A 26697-nucleotide genomic window follows, 5' to 3' on the forward strand; every position below is an offset into this window, starting at 1 on the left:
TATTTGCGAGCATGCTATTACGTGAAATTACAGCGGAAATGTGTATCTAAATGGAGAAAAAATATGCGGCAATTGTTCTCGGAACTGCGGGCCGTCAAGGTCTGTCTACCTCAAGTGTATTGAACAAAACTTTTGTCTGCTTGGCCTCGGTCAGTGACTCCTAGTATCTCGTAACACCTAATGTTCACGACCTTACCTAGGTCGTGTTCGTGAGCGGGCAATGCCACGCTGTCAAAAATCTTCTAATCACAACCTCGGAACTGACTGCACGCACGCAACACATGGAGGAAGTAATTTCGAACAAGCGAACTAAGAGAAAATTAAGCCGCGAGTCTTTCCAACCAACTTTTAATCATCTTAAACAATCTCCACAACATCACATAAATCGTTATAATATTTTGTTTATTTTTAAACACTGGGATACTTTAATACATTAAATTCTAATCATATCTCTTCTCTGGACGGTATAATATTAATCGCTCTGTATTTGTATCTAGATAAACCAAATTTAAATGTATTAAGAAAAAAGATATATAATTTACGCGCATGACACTTCATCATAACTCGACATTATAATAACAAATATATTATCTTAGCAAGAAATTTCTCACGTGTTGGAGCAGATATTGTTCAGTCTCCGTTTAACGAAAATATCATACGAAGATATCTTTGACGTGATTTCAACTGTTCAAAGATGAAATTAGACTTCCGTGTCTGCCGTATTATCTCATCTACGAGTCTCGGGACGAACTTGATCGGTTACCAAGCTACAGAAAATAGTTCGCGTTACCTGCTGAGTGCAGGTAACTCGAACGACTCCCACCGCGTAGGTGAACCCCAACGAGGGAGAGGAAAACGAAGGAGGTGAAATGACGTTAAGGTGCACGGTACTAGATGCGAGAGCAATAGTATCGCAGGACATATAGTGGGTCAAGTTCAACGGAAGTGGATGGAGTAATAGCAGAGTTACTCTCGCTTTCATATCCCCGTAGCGCGTACCTGTGATCGCACATGCACCTGCATGAACACTTGCGACGTATACATGCCCGACTCCCACATGGACACGGAACACGTCTCTTGGCACGTGCTTTCACCGATTCACGCGAAGTTGGGAAAGCAATTTAGCGCAGTTGCACATATGAACGATAGCTACCCAGAAAATCAATTGTCTCATTAAAATTATTATCAAACCCTTAACATTATCATCATGAAATATTCATACTTCGTTCATGGATGTTGAATCAATAGAAAAAAAAATTATTATTAAACCCTTAAACGTCTACTATTATGTGAAAATCTTCTAAGATTTTATCTCTCAATAATGTAAAGAATATTCGGTGCTTTCGTTTTTCTTTTTATATTTTTCATCGTACATTTGAAGTCTTTGTTCCATCGTTATCCTTACACGTGACACATGACCCTTCTTGCTCTCGTCGTGGAGAAAAAGCCAAGGGATATGTAGCCCAGAGATATCACAAGTATCACAACAAGGAAAAACAAAAGATACATATCGATGCCACTGCCAGCTATTCAAGTACGTGTTCTACATTTTCCATTGATGTCTGCGGGCAATCTCTTTTTTTTTCATTAACATTCATTGAGTATCGTCACGATACGGCAAGATAAATATCAGAAATAGTTCCTTCTAGAATCGGTCGACACAAAATCACAAACTCTATCTTCGTCTTTGGAAATTCAGTAACTAGATGAATATCTCCGAAGCTATAAGTCGAAGTTTTGTTAGCGCTGAGATGACCGCACGAGATAAATTTTAAGATGAATTGTGCTCCCTCTGTATGTATCGGCTATTTCTTTCAATTCTTTTGAAGGATATGGCATTCTATCACCCAAAATTCTAGACTTCTAAATTCGCATAAGTGAAATGTTAACAAGGGAATGTCTCCCTAAAAATAGAAGAAACAAATCCCTTGTAATCACGTGCCACATTTTGCCACACTATTTTTTATTCGAATTCATAAAAGTATCATCAAATTACTCGCAGGGTGTACTCAAAGGAATTATCATAATTACGCAATCTACATATTGTTATACATATATAGTATGTAACAATTGGTTCATGAATACTGGGAGTCAATCAACAAGAAGCAATTACAACTACGCTTGCAAAAAGATAACTGACTAAAATAATCTTTTATTTGCTATTGATATTGATTTCTGGAGTATCCTTTTAGCATGACATCTACACTGTGAGACTTGAAAATCACAGTTACACCTTACCGCGAAGTTAGAAATAGAAATAGGCTCGGAACCCCACCAATCTCGTAATTACGCTATTCTACCTATGTTGCTGCGTGACCTGTTACGAAACTCTCGTAAACGACAGCTCCCGTTTCCTGATTATCCTGCCCACCTGTCACAGCGATTACTCGTAGATACATAATCCGATTGTCGTTTGCCGATGACAGGCGACGACGTACAGAACGTATGCACGCGCGAGCTATGATTACATACGATGACCGTGTTTATTCGCCGCAGTAACCGGTACCGGACCATCCGAAGATGGTCTGGAGCCGCGATGTACGTGCAATTCACGTAATAGCAATATATGTGTACAAGTTCATGATTGCAATCACCATCTCTGACGCTGCTGGTCTGCTGTACATTGCGATGTGGCGCGTATTTCGTGCTTAAAAGCATCATCAAGCGCATTATGTAAAATTATAAATATGCGTAGAAAGAACATTAAATATAGATTTTGAAAGTGTATATGTCTTTGAACATGGTATATGCAAAATCATCTTTAATTTTATTATTAGGTATATCAACAAGTATAAAAAGTACTTCTCGAGAACGAATATATTCCGAATTATTCTGAATTATACATATAAAATAAAAATTTAGAAGTTTTCATGTTTGCGCACCATATAAATTTTTCTCTCAAAGAAAAGAGACTTCAGACTGTATTAGACATTAATCATAGATAGATATTGTAATTTTTAATTGTGTGGCTCTGCAGATTTGGATTCCAAACGATAGTCAACCTTGTGCCGCACGTATAGCGAGCATGAAATGCAACCGAAATAAGACTTATAGAATCATGACGACGAACATTGACACGTAAAAATTGATAGAAGCTAAATTAATTTAACTTTTATTACACATGTAATAATTGTAATGTATAATTGAGTGCTCTATTGATCCTTCGGCCTTTGACCAATCTACAGTCTCGCGCGTGAGAAATTTTCGTTAACGTTCGCCTTGAATATTACGCCAGGGTCGCCTCGGGCTTTATCAGTGGATTTCCGCTGCGAACGAACACACGGGTAATACCGTGTGTATATCGATGGCCGCGAGTCATTGTCGGATCTGAAGTTCACGGCCTCGCGACACGCCACGCACCGCGGAAAGCGACGATGGCAAGGGCGATGGGCGGCGACAGAGAAAGAAATCGAGACGAGAAAGATGCGATCGCAGTTGCACGACGTATAAAGAAGCGCCGGCATCAACGAGAGTGCGACACTTTTTGATTGCCCTCCGACAAAGCCAGCGGATCTTCGAAGCGAGATATTCGGCCTGGCGCACCCGGGATTCGACATGTTGGCGCTCGTTTTATTCCTCGGAGTTTTATTCACGCGAATTCAAGCCGAATACACTAATTGTAAGTAGAACCCTCGCCAATTAATTTCTGTTTTACTGCTAAATGAGATTATAATGCTCCTGCAAGTAATATCGCTTAAAGAAACAGGTATTTTTAAACACACATAAGCACTAAATATTAATGTGTATGAAAATAAGTTTAAAAATTTTAACATTTACAAAGCAAAATTCCTTATTATTTTCTTTAACTCTGACTGCTGCTGAAGGTATTTTTAGTACGACGGAAAAATATTCTTGCAGGAACAAAATAAATCTTACAATAATTGCGAGTTTACGATGAGAGACTATATCCTTATATATTTTATAATTATATATCCTATAATTAATTTTCTAAATTTGTTTTAAATATTACCTATATTCATAAGCAGCCTTGCGATAATTAACAATTCTTAATAAATAAAATTGCCGCATTATTGTTAAATTCTTCCTTTATTAAATATTGCAGTTTTTTTTTATAACTAAATATACCAATAAATATATCAATAAATATTATTGTAATGACGACATTTTACATTAAATTACGTTTATTTAAACGTTATTTTATGCTTTCAATTCTGCATATTACATTTCTTATTCTCCAATTATGCAAATGTTATATTTCACGCTGCAGCACGCAACTCGAAATATGATGCCCGCGCGCGCTGTGTCTTATTACGCGTTGTAATAGTAATAACGAAATGTTCATAAAGCATATACTATCACGCGCAAGAGGCGCTCCCGCGTACTTATTTTCGTAGCTATCCATGAAGTGGAACCTAAAGCCTCTTCTGTGGTTCTCAAAGTTTAGGTAGCAAACTTACTTTATCAAACTACACAACATCTATGGCAAACTCTGTATTAGTCAGTTCACTCGAAACTCTGAGAAGTTCGCCAACTATTCCCGTTGCAATTAATTTTTCGAAATAGTATATTGTGCACCAAGGGGAGAAAGCAGCGTTTTTCAAACGAGTGTGAAGTTTGCCGCCCGAGCCGAAACGAGACTGAAAAATGCTGCTTTCTCCCCTTAGTACACAATATACTATTACTGCGTGACGTATTATGCAGCATACTTCACTTGATTATTATTATTCCGAGAAGTTTGAATAATTGTGTTATTTTATATTCAACTTCTTCCATCATACTTTCATCATCAGTAATCTTTCTTTAGACAAAATAACTTTTGCAATTTCCTAACAATTTTTTCATATTAATGTTAATTTAGATTAACAATTACAGATAACTTTTCAGAAATATTGATAAATATCTTCAAGAAATTTAATTATTAATTAATTTAATTTTAACTTGCAGTTAAACATATTATTTAATATAATAATAAAGGCTCACAAGATTAAAAATTAATCGAAAGAAAATGGAGCATCGAGCCGTAACAAGGTGTTGGTGTGAATTCATATATTTTATATTTAAGTAAAAACTACAAACGTTTCGGACCTTTATAGGACCATCCTCAGTGTCGCATAACAATTAAGTCATTCGATTAAAAATTTGGTTAAGAAGTTAAAATACGTTACAAAAAAATTAAATTAACGCAACAGTTGAATCGCTGAATTAGGAGTGGACCGTACTGTAAAATTGTAATAATTTTATCTATTTAGTTTGTAGTTTTTACTTAAATATAGAATAAATGAACACCAACACCTTTATTACGGCTCGATGCTCCATTTTCTTTGATTGATATTATTTAATATTTTATTGATAAATTCTTGTGATGTAATTACCAACTAAATGACATAATAGAAATCACGTAGAGGAAGTTTATTACAAATTGACGAGTCTTGTTGCAAAGTCGGCGCAGGAAACACCAAAATGTATTTTCCAATGGTTGGAACAGCGGTCGCATATTATTAAGTGCATTTTATACTACGGTTCGTTGCCGCGTCTGACGACGAGATCGACCGATAACGGCCGCTCTCGAGATTTTCTGCGGGTTGGCATCCATTTAGCCGGAGTGGAGGCATTAGACGGCGAGCGGAAGTCAATGGAGAATTCGAAATAGAAGCTTGCGGATTACGTTGGAACACCGGAAGTTAATAAACCGAATTTAGTGTTCACCATTAGCGTAGCTAGAATATTCGCTTCCCACTGCCAACCAATACTCGAGAATAACTTAACGAGAGACTGAAGCAAAAGAGAATAATAGAAAGAAACATGATAGATCAATCTAAATATATTCCTATTCTCGAAAACATTTGTTAAAAATTACAATTTACTATTTTATTTTAATTTCAAGCATATATTTGGCACAATTTAGATTGGCACGATTAATATTTTCTTGACTAATATACAAAGTTACTCAAAAGTTTCTCATCCTAATATCGATTATAAAAAACATAATTTAAGTAAATGAAATAGATATTTATCTTTAATTTTTAAGACAACACCCGAAAATATTTTTCAATAACTGTTTTATTAATACTATTCGAATATTTGATGGAACAAACAACAAACAGGCAATCAAGCAATTAAACACTAACATACCAAGCATATAACTAATCGCATGAAATTAATATGACTAATAGAGCTTGTAATCACATAATTGTAATCTATCTGATCACAGATAAAATATACACCTTGCTAAATCATGCTTCGATGAGTTTTAGACTAACAATAAGTTCAATTTTTCGTTTAATTTTTCAATCGTTTAATAAAATTTAGCAGATTATTAGATAACTTATTGTACAGCTTACAAGATTCTTTAAGGACAAATCTTTTAAAGAATTTTAATTTTTTTTTATCGAAATATATTTTTTAGCAGATTTTGACACAATTTATAATGGTCTTTTAATATCGATTCCGGTTATTTCAAACAAGTAGCACAGGGATGGGTAAATATTTCATTCCGCGTGTCAAATTTCGACGGCCAACCGACTGGACGATCGAGATAAAATGCATGCACATGGAAAAAATGATGGAATTAACGCTCCGCAAAAAATTGTCTCCCATGTTGATTTACGTCCGAAAAAGCTCCTGTGCCAGAGACAGCGCGTTGATAGATTATTTGAACAACACGTCCCGGTGCATAATGCAGGTTGTATAGTGTCATTATCTCGTTTACAATTCACTCTTTAGCACGAAACATCAGATAGAGCGCTGGCGCCCGGGTGAATTTAATAAAGGTAATTATTTGCTTTACCGGCAATAAAACGGCCGTTTCTATCAAATATTTAGGCTCAATATTATATGGAAGCAAAGCAAAGTGGTTTATTCATCAGATCGATAGCTACCTGTCAACCGTTCCTTCGCTGAACAATTACATTGATTATTATAAACATTAATTTCACGCATCGTGACTGAATAATCAACCGCGAGATTATGCAACATACCGTGGGTGCAATACAACGTTAAAAATAATTACTCTTTCATACCGTCGCGGTCGTCGAGACTGAATAACATTTTGATAATTATCACCGTTCGACAGGCCGTAATCAGGATCTGGCATCCATTAAACAAATAATATTATTTCCCGAAATTTTATGTCCAAAACTTCTGGCATGCGTTATTTATTTCGCATAAATATATACCTTATTAACATTATTAAAATATTTTTCATAAATTCAATTGACTCGTTTTAAATTCAGCGATTTGTAAATAAAAGGTAATCGGTATTACGTGGAAAAATATCTTCCTCGCATGTGAAATATTCGACTGGGACACTACCGTTATTTCGGTCGATAAATAAATTACGTTTGCGCGCAAATTACGTTGCTGTTACATCGCAGTTTACGATCACTCGAATATATGGCCGCGTCAAAAATCGAAAAAATGTGGTTTACCGCTAACAGAAAAAGTAATGATATATTTCATGAAAGTGCTCAAAATTGAGGAAATAAACTTTGTCGAATGACGGTGCGAATAGTTCCAGTCTATAAGAAAAAAAAACCAGTTGCACTTTTTACACCGACACCTGCTTTTTCGCACAAAAAGTGAATACATATGTGTAAACTGAAGAATTAGTGAATAAGCCTTGCCGAAGGCCGGAAGTTGGGAAATACACGACCTCGGTGTAGCTGAGTAACTCCAGATTTTGTCAACGACCATTCAATGTCAAAATCATGACGGACGATATCAAGAAGGTTCTTAACCTGCTCGAGGCCGCAAGAAGTCTCCATAAACTTCTAATGCCGGCAAACTGACGGCTTATTGAAGAAGATACAAGAAAAAAAAACACGAACCATCCATTATTTATGCGATCAGTGATATTATACAAATATAAATTATAGAAACATATTTAGTATATATTTAGAATTTATTATATTTTTAAAAAGATTGATATCTCAATTCTTTTTAAATCAAATTCCTTTCTAATATGCACTTCAAATACTCTAATATGATAAATCGTGAAAATAATGCACTGATTTTCGTTATACATATAATGAGAAACAATTTGTATACCTTACCTATCGAAAAAATATTATTGAAGTTGTGGAATTTATTAGTTGGAAAATTATCGGTGAGATATAAGTACGTTACTCTTAATACGTATTGAAACAATTGGAACGGTTCCCTTTAAAACGCCGTTGCGTTAAATGCATTACGGTACGGATTTTGGATTTGTAACATTTTAAATTGGCCCAGAGAGAACACTTAATATAATTACTCGGTGAGTAATCTGCAAAGCACTTTTTATCTCGTTGGTTTTTCAGGTGAGATATTGAGCCCAAAATTGTTCCGACAGATGTCCATGGTTATCTCCAGATTTATCTTATCGTTGGCAGAGAATCAATATCAAACGAAGTATAATCTCCTTCATATCTAACGTGTACATTGTCGCAAACGACGTCATTAACACATTCGCAGCCGCTGACGTAATTTGACGTCACTTACGATCTATACTGCTGACGTAATTTTATGTTTATAGGAGGGCAGATGATTTCATGATTCATATTTATGATTACTACAACTATCTAACAATAAATCCAAGTTCATCAAAATGAACGTTTGAACGAAGGTGAAAATAATTTTGATCCAAAAATGAAACAAATTTTCACGCGGTTCCCAATTTTAAACCGCGCGCTAGAATCACCGGCTGCGAAAGTGTTAAGGGGATTTGATGTTAATTATATGCAATTTGAATGATCCATTGATTGTTCTAATTGATCGGTTAAAAAAGCGAATCACCATAATAAATACTTGTCTCTCAGCGACATGACATCATTTCTCGCACATTATGTCTTCATGAATTCGCATACGATCTACTTTGCCAACACAATAAACGCACCGCAACTTCGACTGTCAAGATACCGTCGATTTATGGCAGGCTTTTCCAAAGACATGCGAAGAGAGAGAGAGAAAGCTTTTTTTCCGACACTCCCCGAGCACAATCGACCCGGCTAGAAGGATAAACGGGGTGCCTCCACACGCTAAACCTGGTCACCAAAGGCATCGGTTGTATTATCATGATCCCCAGGCTGCTTTTGACATATCTATTACGCGTTTCGGAATAGAGGCGACTTCGAATTCTATGCTACCAACGCCTCCCTCTCGGCCGCTTCGACGTGCTTTCCTCGCCCGTTGTGGAAGAGCGACGGGGTGGGTGGAAATGTGGTGGTGTAGGCGTAGAGGTCCAATTAATCAGTCGAGGCGTGAAACGAGAGAGGGATCGACTTGTGGGTGGGTTCGAGGGGGGGATGACGAGAGGCGTGTGGGGAAGAGGGTAACCAGGGCGCGCGGGACAGGGACGTTGCAGGGATTGTAGTGACAGATCCGCCGTATCTGTCCCTATCTGCTCGGGGCATTAAATCCGTGCGCCAAGCGTTGTGTCGCCACGAGAAGGGATTCGCTCGAATCGGTTAACATTTCGGTAACGCGGCGATTTCGGATTTCAATTAAATGCAACACAAACAGACGCGCCGCGCCAATTAGATCGCGCCGAGACAAGTATTAAGAACGCACCTTCGACTTCTCCGAGGTCACTCGAAAATGAAAAAAGTCGATATGAGGTTCGATTTAAAGTATGCTCTCAAAAGTGTCTGATATATTGCGAATACTCCTTAATTGATTGATATCGAGCCGATTGTTTGTCTCTCATACTTTACGAATATGTATCTATACATGATTAAATCAATTATAGAAAAGTACGAATCAATTCTTTCACAATCAGAGAAATCAATTCTTTTTTTCTTCTGAAAGATGATTTACAATCTGGAAATATATGGTTTGGATTGTGTTTTATTAATAACAATTTGTTATTTTTTTCAATAGTTTATTATTAGAACCAAAAGATTTAATAATGATTTATTATTCAAACCGAAATATCTAATAATAAACCATTGAAAAGGCTTTTCTATGTTCTTTCTACAATAGTCGAATCAATTACGATCGACGTAATTGGTGCAATCTAATTATTATTAATTAATAACACAATTTATGATTAATGTCTGTGGTATAATGATATACAATTGCAGTCAAACGCGCCTTCGCTATGTGACCGCATTTATCGTGTTAACGAAATAATAAATGGTCTTTCTTTTAATTAATGTTGAGATAAAACTATCAGCATATCTTTATAACTATAATATATTAATGATCACTCCTTATAACGTTTCAATTAAGATTGTGATAAAAATGGCAAACATACGCGAAGCGAATTTAAGTATAAAAGTTTTACATTTTTTGCATCGATAAAAAACAAAATTTTCGAAATTTTTTTAAGCGACAGACGATATTGTTTTTATAAATACTTTTATCTTGATTTTTCACGATATTTACGACAATCATGAATATTAGTTTATAATCTTATAATTCACCGTAAATCTCTCTTCAAAGAAATTCCATTTTCGAATTAGTTTGTACAACTTTTGATAAATTGTATGATTATAATCTATTACATCTATCCTTAAAATTAATCGCATTGTCACTCATCAGTCTTCCGACATTACTATTATACATAGAAGTCGCTCTACTCATTTACGCCACGTCACGAACATTAATCATCAAATACTAAGGACGATCGATAACCTGTCAATATGCTCTCGTCAACAAGAGTGCAGATGGTAATTCCCTACGGATCGGAATAATCGAAACATGGACCGATGACCGATACTAACAACATTTGATAACAATTGCGATGTTTCAGGCGATCCTCGGTTCTCTTAAATTTCCGAATGAGTTCGCGAACAATTTATCCCTGATGAATAAAGTATCGAACGAACGTAATGTGTTAATAATATTAGTAGTAAAATAAATAATAAAAAACGTAGGATAAAAAAGTTGTAAAATGGGTCCTATTTTATAATACAGCGCGATTTATAGATATGCATTTTCGTCGAAAACTGGTGACGGTAAATTCTCTTGCATGGAAATATATAATAAAAAAAAGAAAAACGAAAATATATATAGGAAAAGGCACTAATTGTGAGGAAACGACGCGGTGTTAATTGGATGTCCAATCAGTCCCATAAAAGTAAAATGTTCTTATTAAAATAGAAGGGGGACGGACGATGGCGTTCGCTAAGAGTATCGTTAAATAGATTACAGAGCGCGTCATCCTATTTGACGACTCTCTAAATACTTTCAGTGTACCGATACTCGTCTTCGTTTTATTTGCGCGACAAAAAGTAAAAACGAGATCAAGCCAGGCGTCTAAGATCGTGTCACTATCCATCAATGTTGGTGGCTCGGGGTATCGGGCGAGTTGGGTATTTGCACCAGGCCTCGCAACGAGATCGCCAAGGCAATTAATCGTTATTGAGCATTAATCGAGGAAATCCGTATTTGATAGTGGCAGATGTTCCGTGCGGTAGGAGTGAGAGGACACGAGAAGCGAGGATTGTCGGAGGTCAAGATGCGGCGCCACGTGAATTTCCATGGCTCGTTTCCATAACAAGAAAAGGTGGACACTTTTGCGGCGGCGCTATTTTGAACGACAAATTCGTATTGACTGCTGGACACTGTTTATGTGCGTGAGTAATTTATATTTTAATAATTTACATATTACAAGTTGTAACGCTGCATTTTTGTATTGTATATACAGAAATCGCAAACTTTTGCTGATGATTTCTGATAATTTTTTAACTGATATTGATGGTTTACTGTTTATCATCGAAAAAGTGTTTATCTTAAATGACTCAGAAAATATTTAAATCCCCGCTATTAATCTGTATATTAAATAAATTTTTTAATGAATTAATTAGAAATTTTTCAGAATTGAAATAAATATTGCATATAACAAAAAATCTAAATGTTGTGTATAAAATCTTATTTGTTGTGTATAATTATTTCAGTTTTATATATTTGAAATATACTGGTTTCTGTTTAATTCTTATTTTTATAATCAATGTGTCTGCCAAAGAAAATTAAAATTGTATAAATAAGAATGGTGTGTATTAGTGACATAATACTAAAATACAATAGCACGTCTTTAATTTTGCTTATACCCCAGTAACAAGTTTTCAAAAGATGCATCTTCATTAACGGAGTACATAGAGTCTGTAAAGACTAAGTCCTTTACAAAGTAGGCTTTAATTTCAACGGTCGATCTGAAACTTACAATTTCTTGACAACTTTTAATAGGATGCTCGCATATTAAATATCGTTAAATCCGCGCCAAAGGCCTGATTTTTATCTCAAAGATTATCTATGTATAAAAGTATTCCATTTTGGCTATTGAGAATTTTTATTGCATATCGATTTTGTCAGTTTTTTTTTTTCACACAATAATAATAATAATAATAGTTTTACCCTTTATAAAACTTGAAAACTTGCAATAAATTATAACAGCTTTCGACACGCTTAAAAAAAATTATTTCAGATTTTTCAAATTAATAAAAGAATAATTAATCTGTGGCTTGTACTGATTCCTGATTTTGATATTTCAACTAGATTTACGTTATCAACATATTTTTAAATATTTCGAAATTTTTTAAATTCAAATTATACATATAAAATACTGTCAGTAATTATTCAAATTTATGATTGTGTATGAGATATGCGCAGGTTTATCTCATTTACAAACAATCCCTCTTTTTTTAAAATTGCTGCTATACTGCCATTATATCGCGAAAAATAAATCACGCTCCTCAAAGGGAAAAGAACTTGATACGCACGTATAAAAATGATGGCTGACGTAAAAGTTATTTTAAAATTTAACCAATATCACAGAAATGTTTCTATATGCCTGTTATATAAATATAGCAAATAGATATGTACCGTATGTGATTTTCATCGTGTTACTGTGTCAAGCAAAACGTTTCAAATAAAAAAACAAAGCAAAAATCTCACAACAAACATTTGCGTAAAATTCGTCAGCGTGTCGCTAATTAATCAATAAATATACAGTTCCTAATAAAATACATATACACAAAATACATATATATAAACACTGCAAAAAAGTTAAAGCTCGCAAATCTTTCTGTATATTGTACTAAGCGAAAAATTATACATTGTATGTCACTGAAAGTCTATCTAAACTTCCAGCTCTTGCTTCCGACAACACTAAATCAAAATGAGGAAGGAGTTTCTTTTTAGTACGCGTATTATAAATGAATCACTATCACCACGCAGCAGACGAGTTTGCACAGCTACACCGGCAATATATCCAGGATAGCTTTCGTGTAGATATAATTAAACGGGCGAATAGACCCATAGCCGGGTGGGCAACAAAACGTACAGATATTGCGTATCCCTCTTGGTCACTGAACAGATTACAGAAGAACGGGCTGGAGAGGGCAATAGAGGCCGTTTGGGGGCGACGAGCGACCGTAGAGAGAATTCAGCGTCGAGTTTTGGCCTTGTAAACCATGATTGCGTGTAGATTACAGACCACTCGGTAATTGCTAGCGGCCATGCAAAACGTATGGAAAGCGCTGCAACAAGATGCGAGGCGAGAGAGCGTGAAAATGAAGGTGGCTGTGTCCACTATCGTCTCACTTTACCTCATCCCCCTTCCCTTTTAGTTTTTCTCACCGCTTGGTATCATTTACGCGCAAAAATAGACAACCCGACGCTCACCAGTGATACCTAACGCCTCGTTGCGCCAAATTTATGGCGACTAGATCCCTTGTTACCATGTATCAAGAAAAAAAAATTGGGAAAAATTCATCGCAGCTCTCTCTTGACATTTTTAGAGATTCCAGCTAACATAAATGCAACAGTGGATAATCGGTTTAGAAATATTATTATATGATTCAATATTTGTTAAATAAAAACGTTGCGCTTCCATCGCATAATCATCTCTTTCAGCGTCACAGCGAATTTAAACCTTTAAATGTAAATTACTAAAAATTTGTTCTAAAATTGCATGCCTATAAAACGGGAAGTACTTTATCGAATAACATTTGTTATCTGAAAAAAATTTTTGTCTAAAATTGTGTTTATATTTTCGTGCGGCACAAGCCGTGAGTATAGAAAATGGAACTTGTTAGGCTAGTAAATAATTAAATAAATTATAACGCGCTGTTCTATCGAATTAATTATGTGGCGACCAATTACTTTTAATACAATACGCGCGCTGTGAATAATACGGTTGATTAATTGTCACGCAAGCAGGTATGAATTATGTCCTTGTATAGTGATACAAGAACTGGCAGCCTAGCGACGCAGCGTCGATATATCTCGTTCGGCGATATCCTACGGTAAATTAATGTTCACCAGTACCTTATTACCAACGTCATTCTGCGTGCAACGTTGCGTAATTCACGAACGCGTCTGTGTGCCGATATACCAGTGCCAGAAGAGCCGCACGATTTAACGAGCCGGATCGAAATTAATTCCATTCGATTTACCGATTCGGCGTCCAATTAATTTTTAACGAAGCTGCCAATAGAAAAAAAATCAGTCGTAGTCCCGGGTAGCAAATATTATTCGTACAATGAGAATAGAATGCAACTGTGATTGTGTAGACCGAACAATTTAATTAACCTTAATTTTATTTTAATAGACTGGAAGGTGTACATCAATGCTGCTCTTCGTTTTACTTGTCTTTCGAATAAATAAAAAAACACTACAAAAAATTTAAAAACTTTTAATAAATGAAAATATCCGAATTTTGCACGGACATATTCGAGTATACTAAACAAAGAAAGTAATAAGTGCAAATCCCAACTTTGATAGCAAATTGCGCAACGTATTTGAAGTAAATTTTTCACGAACCGAGCTGCCGATTTATCTCGAGCAAACGCTCGACATAATAAACGCTGGCTTATTATATTAAACGTTTGCCTAAACAAATCAGCATTGCTGTCGTCGCAATGCATCTCATTGCAACGAGCAACGGTCCCCGCTGCGATCCGCCTGAGCGCTCGTGCATTTTAATTGGAAGGGTGCGACGCCGAGGAAAGAGAAGCGAGTGCCGGAGATGCATTGAAAGTAAACCGTATAATCCATGAGCCGCGGAACAATAGCGGGGACTCGACGACGATGGAAAGGTCCATTAAGGCGGCTTTGTAAGGAGCGGCGGTGAAACAGGGCCTGGAAACTTAGAAAACGCTCCGCGATAAACTCCAGAAGATATGCAAGGGGTTACTGACAAAAGTGGGACGGGCTGACGGCACGGGCTTACGAAACACAGTCACGAGATGCGGGACGGGGGCGGTGGGCACGCGGATGGAGCGGATAGTCCTGATGGAGGGGGTGCCGTAATATTGTTAATTATTCAGAGGTACTGTGGACCGATTAATTAACTGAAGCCACTCTAGCCGGGTCAGGCATTCAAGAGAACTCTGCAGACGCGACGTTCGAGCGGGACAAAAATCCCGGTTAAATAATTACTGACGTCCAAGGGAAAGAAACTGCGAAAGAGCTGGAATTCGTCGGCACAGTTAAGGGGGGTTTAGGCGGGGAAGAAAATGGAGAAATACATCGATGGTAAGGGACTTTCCGCCTCGAATATTTCTATTCTCGGTACCCTAAAATTGTATGGCGATGATTACTCGCTGGTGTTCCGATGTCAGACTTGGATTCCTTGCGAGGAAACCAAAGAAAGAATAAGGAATACCGTTTTGTTTTTCGCTCACGATTTTTACGATGCGAGAATAAAGATTTTTATAGAAGGCGTGTAAGTCCGACGTCTCGCGATTTCCCAAATATTGAAATTATTCATTTCAAACTTTTTGTGAGTTTGTTATACGTGACACATAAAACACATATATAAAAGACGTGCACATATGTCTGTATAATTTTTTTGTTCTATTTTACTCGAATATAATAATTGCAATAACTAATAATTTTATCTAAATAGAATGCATATATTATTATTCCTTTTCATAATGATGCATCATTGTCTTTTATTTTCTGGATTATTGTTATAAAAACACAAGAAAATGAATTGGACGCTTCAATTTTGATTTCATGTACATAATTATAATATACTTATTATACCTACGAGTATATTGCTTAATACCAATTAAAAAGTTATGTATTAATTAATCAACGTAATTTATACTTTTCGCATTCTGTAGCACGTATATTTCTTTTGAAAAAAAAAAGAGAAAAAGAGAGAGAGAGAGAAGAGAAAAATATTATCAGTTCAATAGCACTTGCTAAATAATATGTTCGCAAATTAAATCTTTTCGTCTTCGCTTCAATTTCAGCGGCACGAACAAAATTCCAATAGGACAATTACGTGTCACTTTGGGCGAACACAATTTAAGGGCTCCAGAAGTGCCGGCCGCAAGACATGAAAGCGTCATAAACGCGGTGTTGCATCCTGGTCACAGGTGCGGCAAGTATGTGGACGATATTGCACTGCTGGAAGTCGCTAGACCGATCAGTTGGTCGGAAAGCGTGAAACCCGCATGTTTACCTGTGGCCACAGGAAAACCAGGGTATAGTGCCTTCGGCGGTATGGAAGCTGTAGTAGCCGGATGGGGATGGCTCGGAGAAGATACAAGTAATTGTGAGTAAATAATTGTCCCTCTTTCGATACCGAGAAATTACGTACGGGGCGACGGCGCGCGGCGCGGCATGACGCGGCGCCTCCGGGATTAGTTCTCGTTACATCAGCTAATCGCGTACTTTGAGACTTTGGCAAACCTAACGTCATTATAAGTTACCAAGACGCCACATCCAAAGTTCCAATTCGTCGCGTAATTCATATCACATAATACCATATAATTTATTCTTAAAGAAGAATTTTCCTTTGAAGCGTTATGAAATATTTAACCTCGCGTCAACGCGATTATCAACGGCGTTTACGCGTTTTCGAACGCTTTCGATTTCTGTCAGTTATCAATAATAATTGACGTACTTGGAGACTATCTTCGTATTTTTATACGCGAACGGGATTACATAATTTACGGGTGGTGAGCGAATATCTGTTAAAGACGCGGCGAGTACGCCGAGATTCTATTTGATCGTCGACCAAGTTGCGAATATCAGGGTCTTCATAAATACCTAAGATACATCGGTAAGCTTGAAGTTTCGATAAATCTTATCACGATAACGATCGGAGCGACGAAACACGCGCCAAAGTTTCCATAATCACCAAAGTTCCTGCGAGCGTTGAAGTCCCATAGCGTGGAAATATACCAACACTCTCTCTCTCTCTCTCTCTCTCTCTCTCTCCCTCTCTCTCTCCCTCCCCCTTCCCCTCCATCTGTTTCTCTGAATCAATAAAATGGACAAGATCATTTTACTTATAGAACACATGTCATCAAGATGCATATTGCTTCCACGAAAAAAGTTTTTTTAATATGAAACGTTGATTATAATAGAATTATAAAGATTTTGTACGTTATGTATTGAATTATAATAAAAGATCTTTGATAAATATTTCAATAAACAAAATTGCTTAATACATTATATTCAATAATTGTCTAATTTTACGTAATATTTTGTGTCTTCTAATCAATTTCAAATTGGTATAATTAACTAGACTCATTTAATAGAGTATATTAATTACACTCTTAAAATTGTAAAGTATTTTAGATATTATAATTAATGCAACAATTAGATTATAACATAAACGAGATATGTAGCAATTATTAATTAAACTCATCCGTTAAAATGCATTATGGCTTTCCATGAATAATGTTTGTTATGTTTTCGTGAATAATGCTTTGCGTGTAACAGTTCTTCATAATGTGTCAGCAACATGATATCCATTTATATTTAAGCATGTAGCTTTATTAAATTTAAACATCATAGATATGATTTTAACATTTGTAATGATTTTGAAATGTTTTCTCGGACATTGAACCGTTTGCATAGTCGAGCTAAATAAGTCGGTTTTAATGATATTCGGAGTCTTGTCTTGGGACAACGACGAATGTAAGCAATAATCTGTCCGCGAAAGACGCGGCGCGTGCAAACAGCATACAAATCGCTGTTATGTTCCAGCCAAGAGAGCAACCGTGCTGCAGAAAGTGGAGGTTCGCGTGGTGACGAACACTGTGTGTGGAGAATGGTACGCGAGTCAGGGCAAGTCGATCAGCGTTGGTACGAAGCAAATGTGCGCCGGCTGGGAGGAAGGCGGGATGGATTCCTGCTATGTAAGTAAAAAAGGCGTTCGCCGCGAATTCATCTTTCGGTCGCGCGAAACATCCGCGTGAGATGCACTCGCATTTTTGCGTTCCCGCATCGCTGCTCGCTCGACGCCGCTTGTCAATCGCCCGATCATGGAATTCATGGTTCGTCGGGCGGGCACGACGCGAATTTCAATAAATACCCACGCTACCGTGGTAATGCGCATACAATGCTGTTCAGGCATGATAGCCGACCATGCTGGATGATACTGGTCCCCGGTAATTGGATCGTATATAATTGCATTGGCCTCGCTCTGCGAATCTCCAACGTGGGCCGCTATTTATGCGAAATTGTAACAGTAGGGACTGGAGAAGGAGCGATAACGTTTATTAAAAGAACGAGGAGTATTATACAAGCTACGTTGTCACCTTGATTGCTCGATAAGACATAAAAAGATATTTCAAAGATTTTTAAAACAAAGTTCACATTTATATTAAGGATGAATATAACGAAGAAATAAAATAAATAACTATTTTATATCAAGTGCATGTAGTAAGAAAAAAATCATTTTTTTTAATGATTAGTAATATTCAATTTACTAAAATACACAAAACAAATTTCCAATATTTCTGAAAAAATAAATTAATATATGGATTGATATATATAGCCACTGTTAGTATATGAATATTACGAATGCATGCACACGTATAAGTGCATATGTTATATTTATCTAAAAATTATGCTACTTTTCTTTTTATTTTAAGAAACAGAAGAGATGTAGGCCGTATGTCATAATAATTTTGAGAGCCAATGATTTCCTTGCTATATTCCCTTGTTATTCCATATTCTTCTTAATGAGGACGAGATATACACCTTCTTCAACACGCAAGTACTAAATTTAGGTCAATTGAGACTAACAGCAGTTTCCGCGAAGGAACCTCCCATGGGAATCCTACCACGATATTACCAAGTCGACGTCCATCGGAACAAAAATGAGAATACCATCCCCGATCTTGTCCCTGATAAGTTTCCTTCGGATCTCTACCGCGCCCTTATCAGCAATTTATATTTCCTCCAGACGAAGATATTCCTGAGAAAACAATCGAAAACGGACGTATTGCTTTGAGATATATCAAGGAAGAACGAAGTCTCGAAAGTACAATCTCGCTGAAGGTTCCGATGGGAGTTGAGATGTGCTAGATTTCCTGTTTACCTCGTTTGCGCAAGAACTACGACTGGCAACTATAAAAATTGATTTCAAGATATATTGGACGTAGCGTGAATCGGAGTTGAAGAATGTTATATAATACATTTAGCGTGTCGAAAGATGATCAATTATTTCTCTAATAATTTCAGATATCTTTTTAATAGCTGCGCGAGAGAGATTCCGATACGTAAGACGATCATTTTCTTTAATCTTATTTTAAAAAGTTTAGTAAATAAATTAAGTCCTATTGTTCAATAGGAGCATTTTAGCGAATTAAATGGTATATCCTCATTTAATAAACTTTTTTTCTAATAAAAATATCGAGATTTCAACATTATTTAATCATGAACAGTTAAAGATTTTTCCTTGTAGTTTGTCACAAAAGAGAGGAGAAGCGCAATATATAAATTCTCTAGATTATTCAAACGATATTAACGCATGGCGCGAAATACCGACGACAATAAACGTAGTAGTACCGTTAAAAGCCCGTTTCCATCTTGAGAATTCCCAGAGACGAGATTTACGATCCGGATCCGCGTGGAACGATACCGAAACCCATCGTGATGGATACTCCCGCAACCCAGCAATCCGTATTAGAGCAAGTGGAATTTGCACCGCATCGTTTACCATAACCACGGAAGCTTACAGGACAACTGCATGCATCCTGTATTTTATTCTAGGCTGACAGCGGCGGGCCCCTGATGGTCGGAAGTCACCCTACCGGCCCGTTGATGGTCATCGGAGTGGTTTCGACTGGTATTGGTTGTGGCAGATCACGACTTCCTGGCATTTACGTAAGAGTTTCCGATTATGTCTCTTGGATCACGCAAGAAATGCAGTCTGGCCGATAAACCTCAACGCGGAAGAAAATGCGAATTTCCGTTTCGCTGTTTTGACAATTTCGTTTAACAGTGAGCTCGGTTGTATACAATGCACACCGCATTAATAACTGGGACAATTTATTCAAAGTTTTTCCTAAGCTTATATATTACAGTTACTTGTAATATAACTAGAGAAAGAAAGTTCAGTAAGATAATGAGCCGATAATTGGACCATTAAGATCTGTTATATGGTGACGTTATCAATATTTTACCATATTCACAAAATGTGATAGTTAGCTAGCAAAATAACAAATGTGATAAGTGTTATTAGTTTTTCTGAAACTGAGATATATTTATATAGTTTAAGTATTATTTTATATATTTATTGTAAAAAATCTATTATATGCAATAATGTCATTTTGCATCTTGCATTTTTCAAACATGAAATCTTTCCTCACATTTCATAATTAATGTGTGGCACAGAGAAATTATCAAATTAAAATAGACAGATTTATTTGAATTTAAAATACCTATCTTAAAATTAAACAATTCTCTTAAATCTATATATTCCGTAGAAAAATCAAATGTTAAAAATGCACATAATGCGGTTATTCACATGACAAAAATGTAAATAATTTATAATTTTTTAATTTTTATATCTACACAAAATATCTGAATAATCTTCCTATCAAACCATTTACATTTTGATTTTAAAATAATTGAATCAATTTTGTGTTCTACCAGTAAAATATTATATTAAACAATTATCTTTACAGAACATCTTTACAGAAGACTTTTTCCATATTAAAAATATGATGCAAGGATTTTAATTAAAGATTATTTATTATTGCCGCACTAAAAATATTTTCAACTTAAAAATGACTATTTTTGATTGCTAAAGATTGTAAACAGTATTCAAATAATTATAAATTCCTATGTCGAAATATACGATCACGAGAGTTTAGCGTGAAAAATTTTTCTATCAGAATGCGATAATAAATGCAGCTGATGGATATATTCATTATTTAAAATAAAAAACGTACTGTAGAGATGAACAAAAAAGATTATAAAACTATTTTCGGATAAACCCAATAATTAACGTAAATTCGTTAAAAAATATATGCGTGCAATTATTCTGGTAGTTAAATAGTTATTATTTATCCCAAACTCAAAAAAAAAAAAAAATGAACTTGATAAATTCTATTTATGGCTAATAAATTTACAAAGTATCCTTCTCGCGTACATGTTACTCTTTAACGATAAGTTCTTTGATCAATTTGAAATAGAATTTTTCTCTCGTATGAAAATATCTTGACGAGTTTATCTAATAAAAGAATTTTTAACTTTTTTTAATCATATCTGTTTTCAGTATTAATTTTTTTTTAGTATTACATCTGATTTTAGTATCATTTTTGAAATTATATTGCATATAAATAAGAATTCTATTAAACTACTTCCCATCTAAAATTAACTGTAGTTTTGTAAACAATTTGGCTTCATAAAGTTTAATTTGCAAAAAAGATTTTTTTAACTTATAAATTTAAAAATTATTGCATGATACCATAACATTTTCGCTAAAGAAAAATTCTTTTCAAATGGATTTAAAAAAAATATGCAAAAAGTGGAATTCTACATATTTATTATTATATTCATGAAACCAAAGTGTAATAAAAAATGATTGTACAAAATAATGTTCGTGATGATGAAGATATCATACATATAAAAAAATATGTATAAACAATTCTACCTCTTTTAAAGTTGTATTTAATCTAGTCATTTGTAGAGAATAGTATACAGGTACATGAAAGAACAAATATATCTCATATCAATATAAGACGATGAAATAATATCATTGTACAATAATGTTATCAAAGAATGTTAATTCCTCTTTAGAGAAATTAACGTACTATATGTATTTATTTAAAACTGTCTATACATAAAAGAAAAATAAAAACAGGATAAAAATAAATGTTAAATTATTAATATCCCAAAAAATAATTTGCATCCCGCAATTTCTATTAGTCAAGTCATCGATATATAGGGAGATTTTTCAAAATACGTATTTTACTAAATTAATCTTTAATCATTGAAATCATAATTTGTTTCCAACATGCACTTCAATTACGTAAAAGGTAAAATAATACACATTATGGAAGATTTTAACAGAATGTATTAACGTATACTCATATCCAAATTGCAATTAGTAATAAATTATAACACAATCACACTCTTCTTCGTTTTCGTGGCCTTTGTGGATTCCAACTTACTCTAGTATCATCCGTAATTGATACAATGTTCAATCCTGTCATTTGAAAACCTTTTATAGAAGACTGAAAGCCATAAAATTTTCCATATTAAAACATATAATCTACCGATAGCTATAATGTGCAGAAAATAAGAAATGCTTTTTGTAAGATACCTACCATTCTACCAGCCCCAATACCTTGTACTCGTACTCTTATTGTGTTCACACCATATTCAAGAACGCGCTGAAAAATAGACAAATATGTACATTTTAAAAATAAATGCATATACTTTTCTCTTGTTTAGTACAACGCATCATGTTTCATGCACAAAACTTTAACACAGATAACATTCAATGTATGCTTACATTGCCAAGAGTCATAGCTGCTTGTTGAGCAGCAATGTTCGTCCCTTTCTTAGCATTCTTATAACCCTCTATACCTGCCGTATGCAGCGATAATACTTTGCCGTTAAAATTTGTAAAAGTCATAATTGTATTGTTAGGAGTTGATTTTATATTGATAATATGCAATTCCTTATATGGTACACCATTAAAGAGCCGATTCGGTGTATCTTTATCAGGAAATAGATGTTCCCTGAAACGTAATAAACATAAAGTTTATTTCCTGTGTAATTGGGAAAGATTAATAAAGTACATTTTTAGTGGCCACAATGGTAAATCCTTTTTTTCTATCCATATAGCCAAGATAATACAAATACATAAAAATTTATCTAACATTTATCTAAGATTGTTGTACAAAACTAAAACCAGATTAAAATTGTTATGCAAGCTTGAAGAATGCTATATAAGAGACAAGTGAAACTGGTACTCACTGCTGACTAACGTTGGTTGTCTCGGGCATAGTTTCTCCCTCAACTAATCCATATTTTGAGCTCTGGCCGACCTTAAATTTTTCATTCTGCGTTCGAATCTCTTTGCTGTATAACTGGGTAGTGCAAACATTCCTCGAGGTTATGACACTCAAACGCGCAAACGCTGAGGATAATCGGCCATCGACCAACGCGCTTTCTCGTAATCCAAGAAATTTCGTCAACCCCAGCGCGGACTTAATCATCTCGATTAATTAGCCGAGCGATATCTCAACCTTTCATTCAAGAAATAATGTCAAATCAGTGCGAGTAAAGGAGTAAAGACTAACTAAGGAGTAGATAAACGACAAACAGTCGTGTAAGCAGGTAATTACTAAACTATTGCCATCTCTGTGCATCTCGCAAACATAGCGAAGACGGAAACAATACCGACACAGCGTAACACTGCCCGAAACAACTGATTTATCGATTCCTGGCGACCTCTCGTATGTAACGCCAGCTGAACTCTCGACAGAGTCAGTCGGTATTTCTGAGCCTCTCGAATTTGACCGACATCCAGCTTGTGAGCTTTCAAACATTAAAAAATCATTCTCGCTCGATATGCACGTTTATTGTCGCGATACATCGAGATTGCATAATGCAATAGATTGATAAACTCGGCGATTCTGCTTAAATTTGTTACGTCCAGGAGGGCAAACAAAATAATTGCGTCTTCGGAAACGTCATAAATTAACAAACTATATATTAGTGTGCTGATAATAGAAAATACAATATTTAATCATTTGTATACGCGTAATCATTCGTCAATTAAAAAAATAATGTTTACAAATATAATAAAATTTTTTAATGCAAAATATATTAAACAGTCGATAAAGCAGAGAAATGAAAGAATTTTATATTTTTAACTGCTATATGTGCTACATAGTAATATTTTTTAATCAAGAGTATATACAACTTTTTATGGAAAATGTTCCTCTTGAGTATGTGAGTCGTACGAAACTTCTTGCACAGAGACAAGGTTTCTCGAGATGAGAATTTCACTGTTTTTTTTTGAAGCGGTAAAAAAGTAACGTTTTTAAAGAACGTATTAAATACACCATTGTGTAAAATACACAATGAAAGGTTTTGTAACTTCGTAAAATTGTGTCGTTCATTATTCCTCTGTAAATACTAAGTACTAATTGCTGACTAAAATAAATAATTTTCTTATTATTAATAAGAAATACACATCTAAGAAATTGTGAACTGCCAGTGGCCACATTAAATGTTCTTGTCTCGCGTAATATATAATGTAGCATGCATTAATCAACGTATTCCATAATTTAAATATTTATTCTCTCTCTCTCTTTCTCTCCTTCTCTCTCTAATTTAAGCATTTATTCTCGTGCAAGCAAATAAATAAATCAGCGTGATAAGTTCTTCATATTTATTTATTCTACATCTTGCGAATTAAAGCGGTGAAAAAAAAACATACTCCGCAGTGACACAATAACATATAATTAAAATGTGCATTGATTACATTTACGTATTCAATTGCCAGTAATATGATATTAAACATCAAGTTTATGTCGATATAGATAACGCTCATTTGAATCTTTTAGGTGTATCAATATATTTGCAGCGGTATTAAATTGGTAATAATGTGATTGAATTTCAGACAAGTTGTCTCAAATAGAAAATAATTCCTCTTTGTATAAATAATACAGCAATGACAATTTCCGCGCTTCAAATTCATTATCATATTATACAACTTTTGTTATTTATACTATCCATTTGCATATTATTTACATGTAAATTAATATAGTATATAGTCCATCCTAAAAACAAAAACGCATATTAAATGAAAATGTCATTGAAATATTGATGATGAAAGAAATTAGAAAAAAAGGTTCCTGTACTTTTTTACTTCGTTATATAAAGCGGAATTTCATAAAATTGAATAAAAATTATTAATATACATAATAATTTATATTTCAAATGTATTCTAAGAGTGATACGATAAAGTTTGTAATGAATCGATTCTCCTGTCTTCGTTAACACTTTCGTGTAAATGTTGCATCGAATTATGAGCTTCTCTATTCGCCAGGAATTCGATGAGAATTTGCTGTTAATAGAACTATTTGTTCACGGCATTAAATCTGTTCCTACGGCTCTCGATTTCTTCCATTAACGTTGCCCCCTCGAATGTCCGAAACAATGTGCACGATTTCAATAGCACGGAATTACGTATTAGTTATCATTAGGCAGATTGTGTTACCGCCATTTCCCTTACGAGCCATTTCTGGTTCGTGGCTTCCCCGTTTGTAATAAAGTAATAACACATGAATAATGTTGCTGCGATTGTATTGTGTTGCTCACAAGCGTGCAACTCTTGTTTTGCCATTAACTACTCTTAGTTAAGAAAATTTGAACGACTAGTTCATTGCCCGTAAACACATGCGCGTGATTCTTACGAATTTAAACGCAAAAAAATATACATGCTATATATAAGTATATAAATATATATATATACACATAAATATATGTACATAGATTCACACAAAAAGTGCAATTACTTAAATAATCAAATTCTCATTAGCTCCCACATTAAATCGGTATTATTAAGCAGAATTTAATAATTCGCAAAACATTAAATGCATTTCACACATTTTAATATGCAATGTTTAGAAACATATTTATTTGCACCTTAATACTTTGCGATTAAAAAGTACGGCGTTGCCTTAAACATGAAAATAACAAGTATTGAATTTCATATATTTGTATGAATTTTACAAAAAGTTATTAAATAATAACTTTTTGTACGACGTTATACCTCAGACATAAAAATAACACGTATTGAATTTCATGTATTTTTGTATAAATTTGACATGTATTAAATAATAACTGTTTCCTCTACAAGCTGAAAATTTCCAAGGTAATAATCGATATTCTGGCAAGAATGAATACTTAAACTTTCATGCGTTTTTAATTGCTCAGCAACGTAACGTTGAGTTGAAATCGTTATGCAGAGAATAAATCCGCTAGGAATTGCATATTAAATATACACGAAAAAAACGATTCTGTTTTCATACTTAATAAATTAACGATGCTGATTCAGTGGGTGGCTTTATAGAGTTTTCAAGGTGGGATCTACTTCATGTATGACGATATTGTGCACGCTTTGACGTGCTTTCTCGCTCTTTCCATTCGCGGACACTCTCGAATTAATTAATACGGAACCCTTCTCATTTATGCAGTTATTATGAACCTTACCCTAAGATCATTACTGAATTACGCCCGGAGAGGAACTTCCCTGTACCTGTCGACACAACGTGTCTAGCATACACTTCGCTATACATATCGATAGTTTAAGCGTGTAAATGTCTGCCCATTTTCTCGATACTCGATATATATAAATATTTACGCGAACGAAACGCAAAAAGCAAAGAAATACCAGCATCATTGTTCTAAGAATACACGGATTCGCGCAAAAGCCATTCGATACCATAAAACTGTAATACACGAGCATACAAATGTTCTTTGTGCCATTCTTTTTATTATTTTTTATTAATGTTTTGTAAGATTTACATTCTTACAGTA

General features: G+C 34.8%; 2 protein-coding genes across 2 annotated transcripts; one reads left to right on the forward strand and one right to left on the reverse strand.

The window, feature by feature from the left end:
• Window positions 1–3540: 3540 nt before the first annotated feature.
• Window positions 3541–20073, forward strand: LOC112454181 (transmembrane protease serine 9-like). Its single transcript, XM_025015426.1, has 5 exons — window positions 3541–3619; window positions 11336–11516; window positions 16143–16447; window positions 17890–18041; window positions 19903–20073. The coding sequence occupies exons 1-5, from the start codon at window positions 3556–3558 to the stop codon at window positions 20071–20073; spliced, it is 873 nt and encodes a 290-aa protein (XP_024871194.1). The 5' UTR covers window positions 3541–3555.
• Window positions 20074–22195: 2122 nt separating this feature from the next.
• LOC112454182 (30S ribosomal protein S11, chloroplastic) lies at window positions 22196–23484 on the reverse strand. Its single transcript, XM_025015427.1, has 4 exons — window positions 23122–23484; window positions 22655–22883; window positions 22467–22532; window positions 22196–22373 (listed from the first exon to the last, which is right to left on the reverse strand). The coding sequence occupies exons 1-4, from the start codon at window positions 23361–23363 to the stop codon at window positions 22266–22268; spliced, it is 645 nt and encodes a 214-aa protein (XP_024871195.1). The 5' UTR covers window positions 23364–23484; the 3' UTR covers window positions 22196–22265.
• Between the last annotated feature and the right edge of the window lie 3213 nt (window positions 23485–26697).

Source organism: Temnothorax curvispinosus, unplaced genomic scaffold, assembly GCF_003070985.1.
Source record: "Temnothorax curvispinosus isolate PA1 unplaced genomic scaffold, ASM307098v1 QBEX01004860.1, whole genome shotgun sequence".
Classification (NCBI taxonomy): domain Eukaryota; kingdom Metazoa; phylum Arthropoda; class Insecta; order Hymenoptera; family Formicidae; genus Temnothorax; species Temnothorax curvispinosus.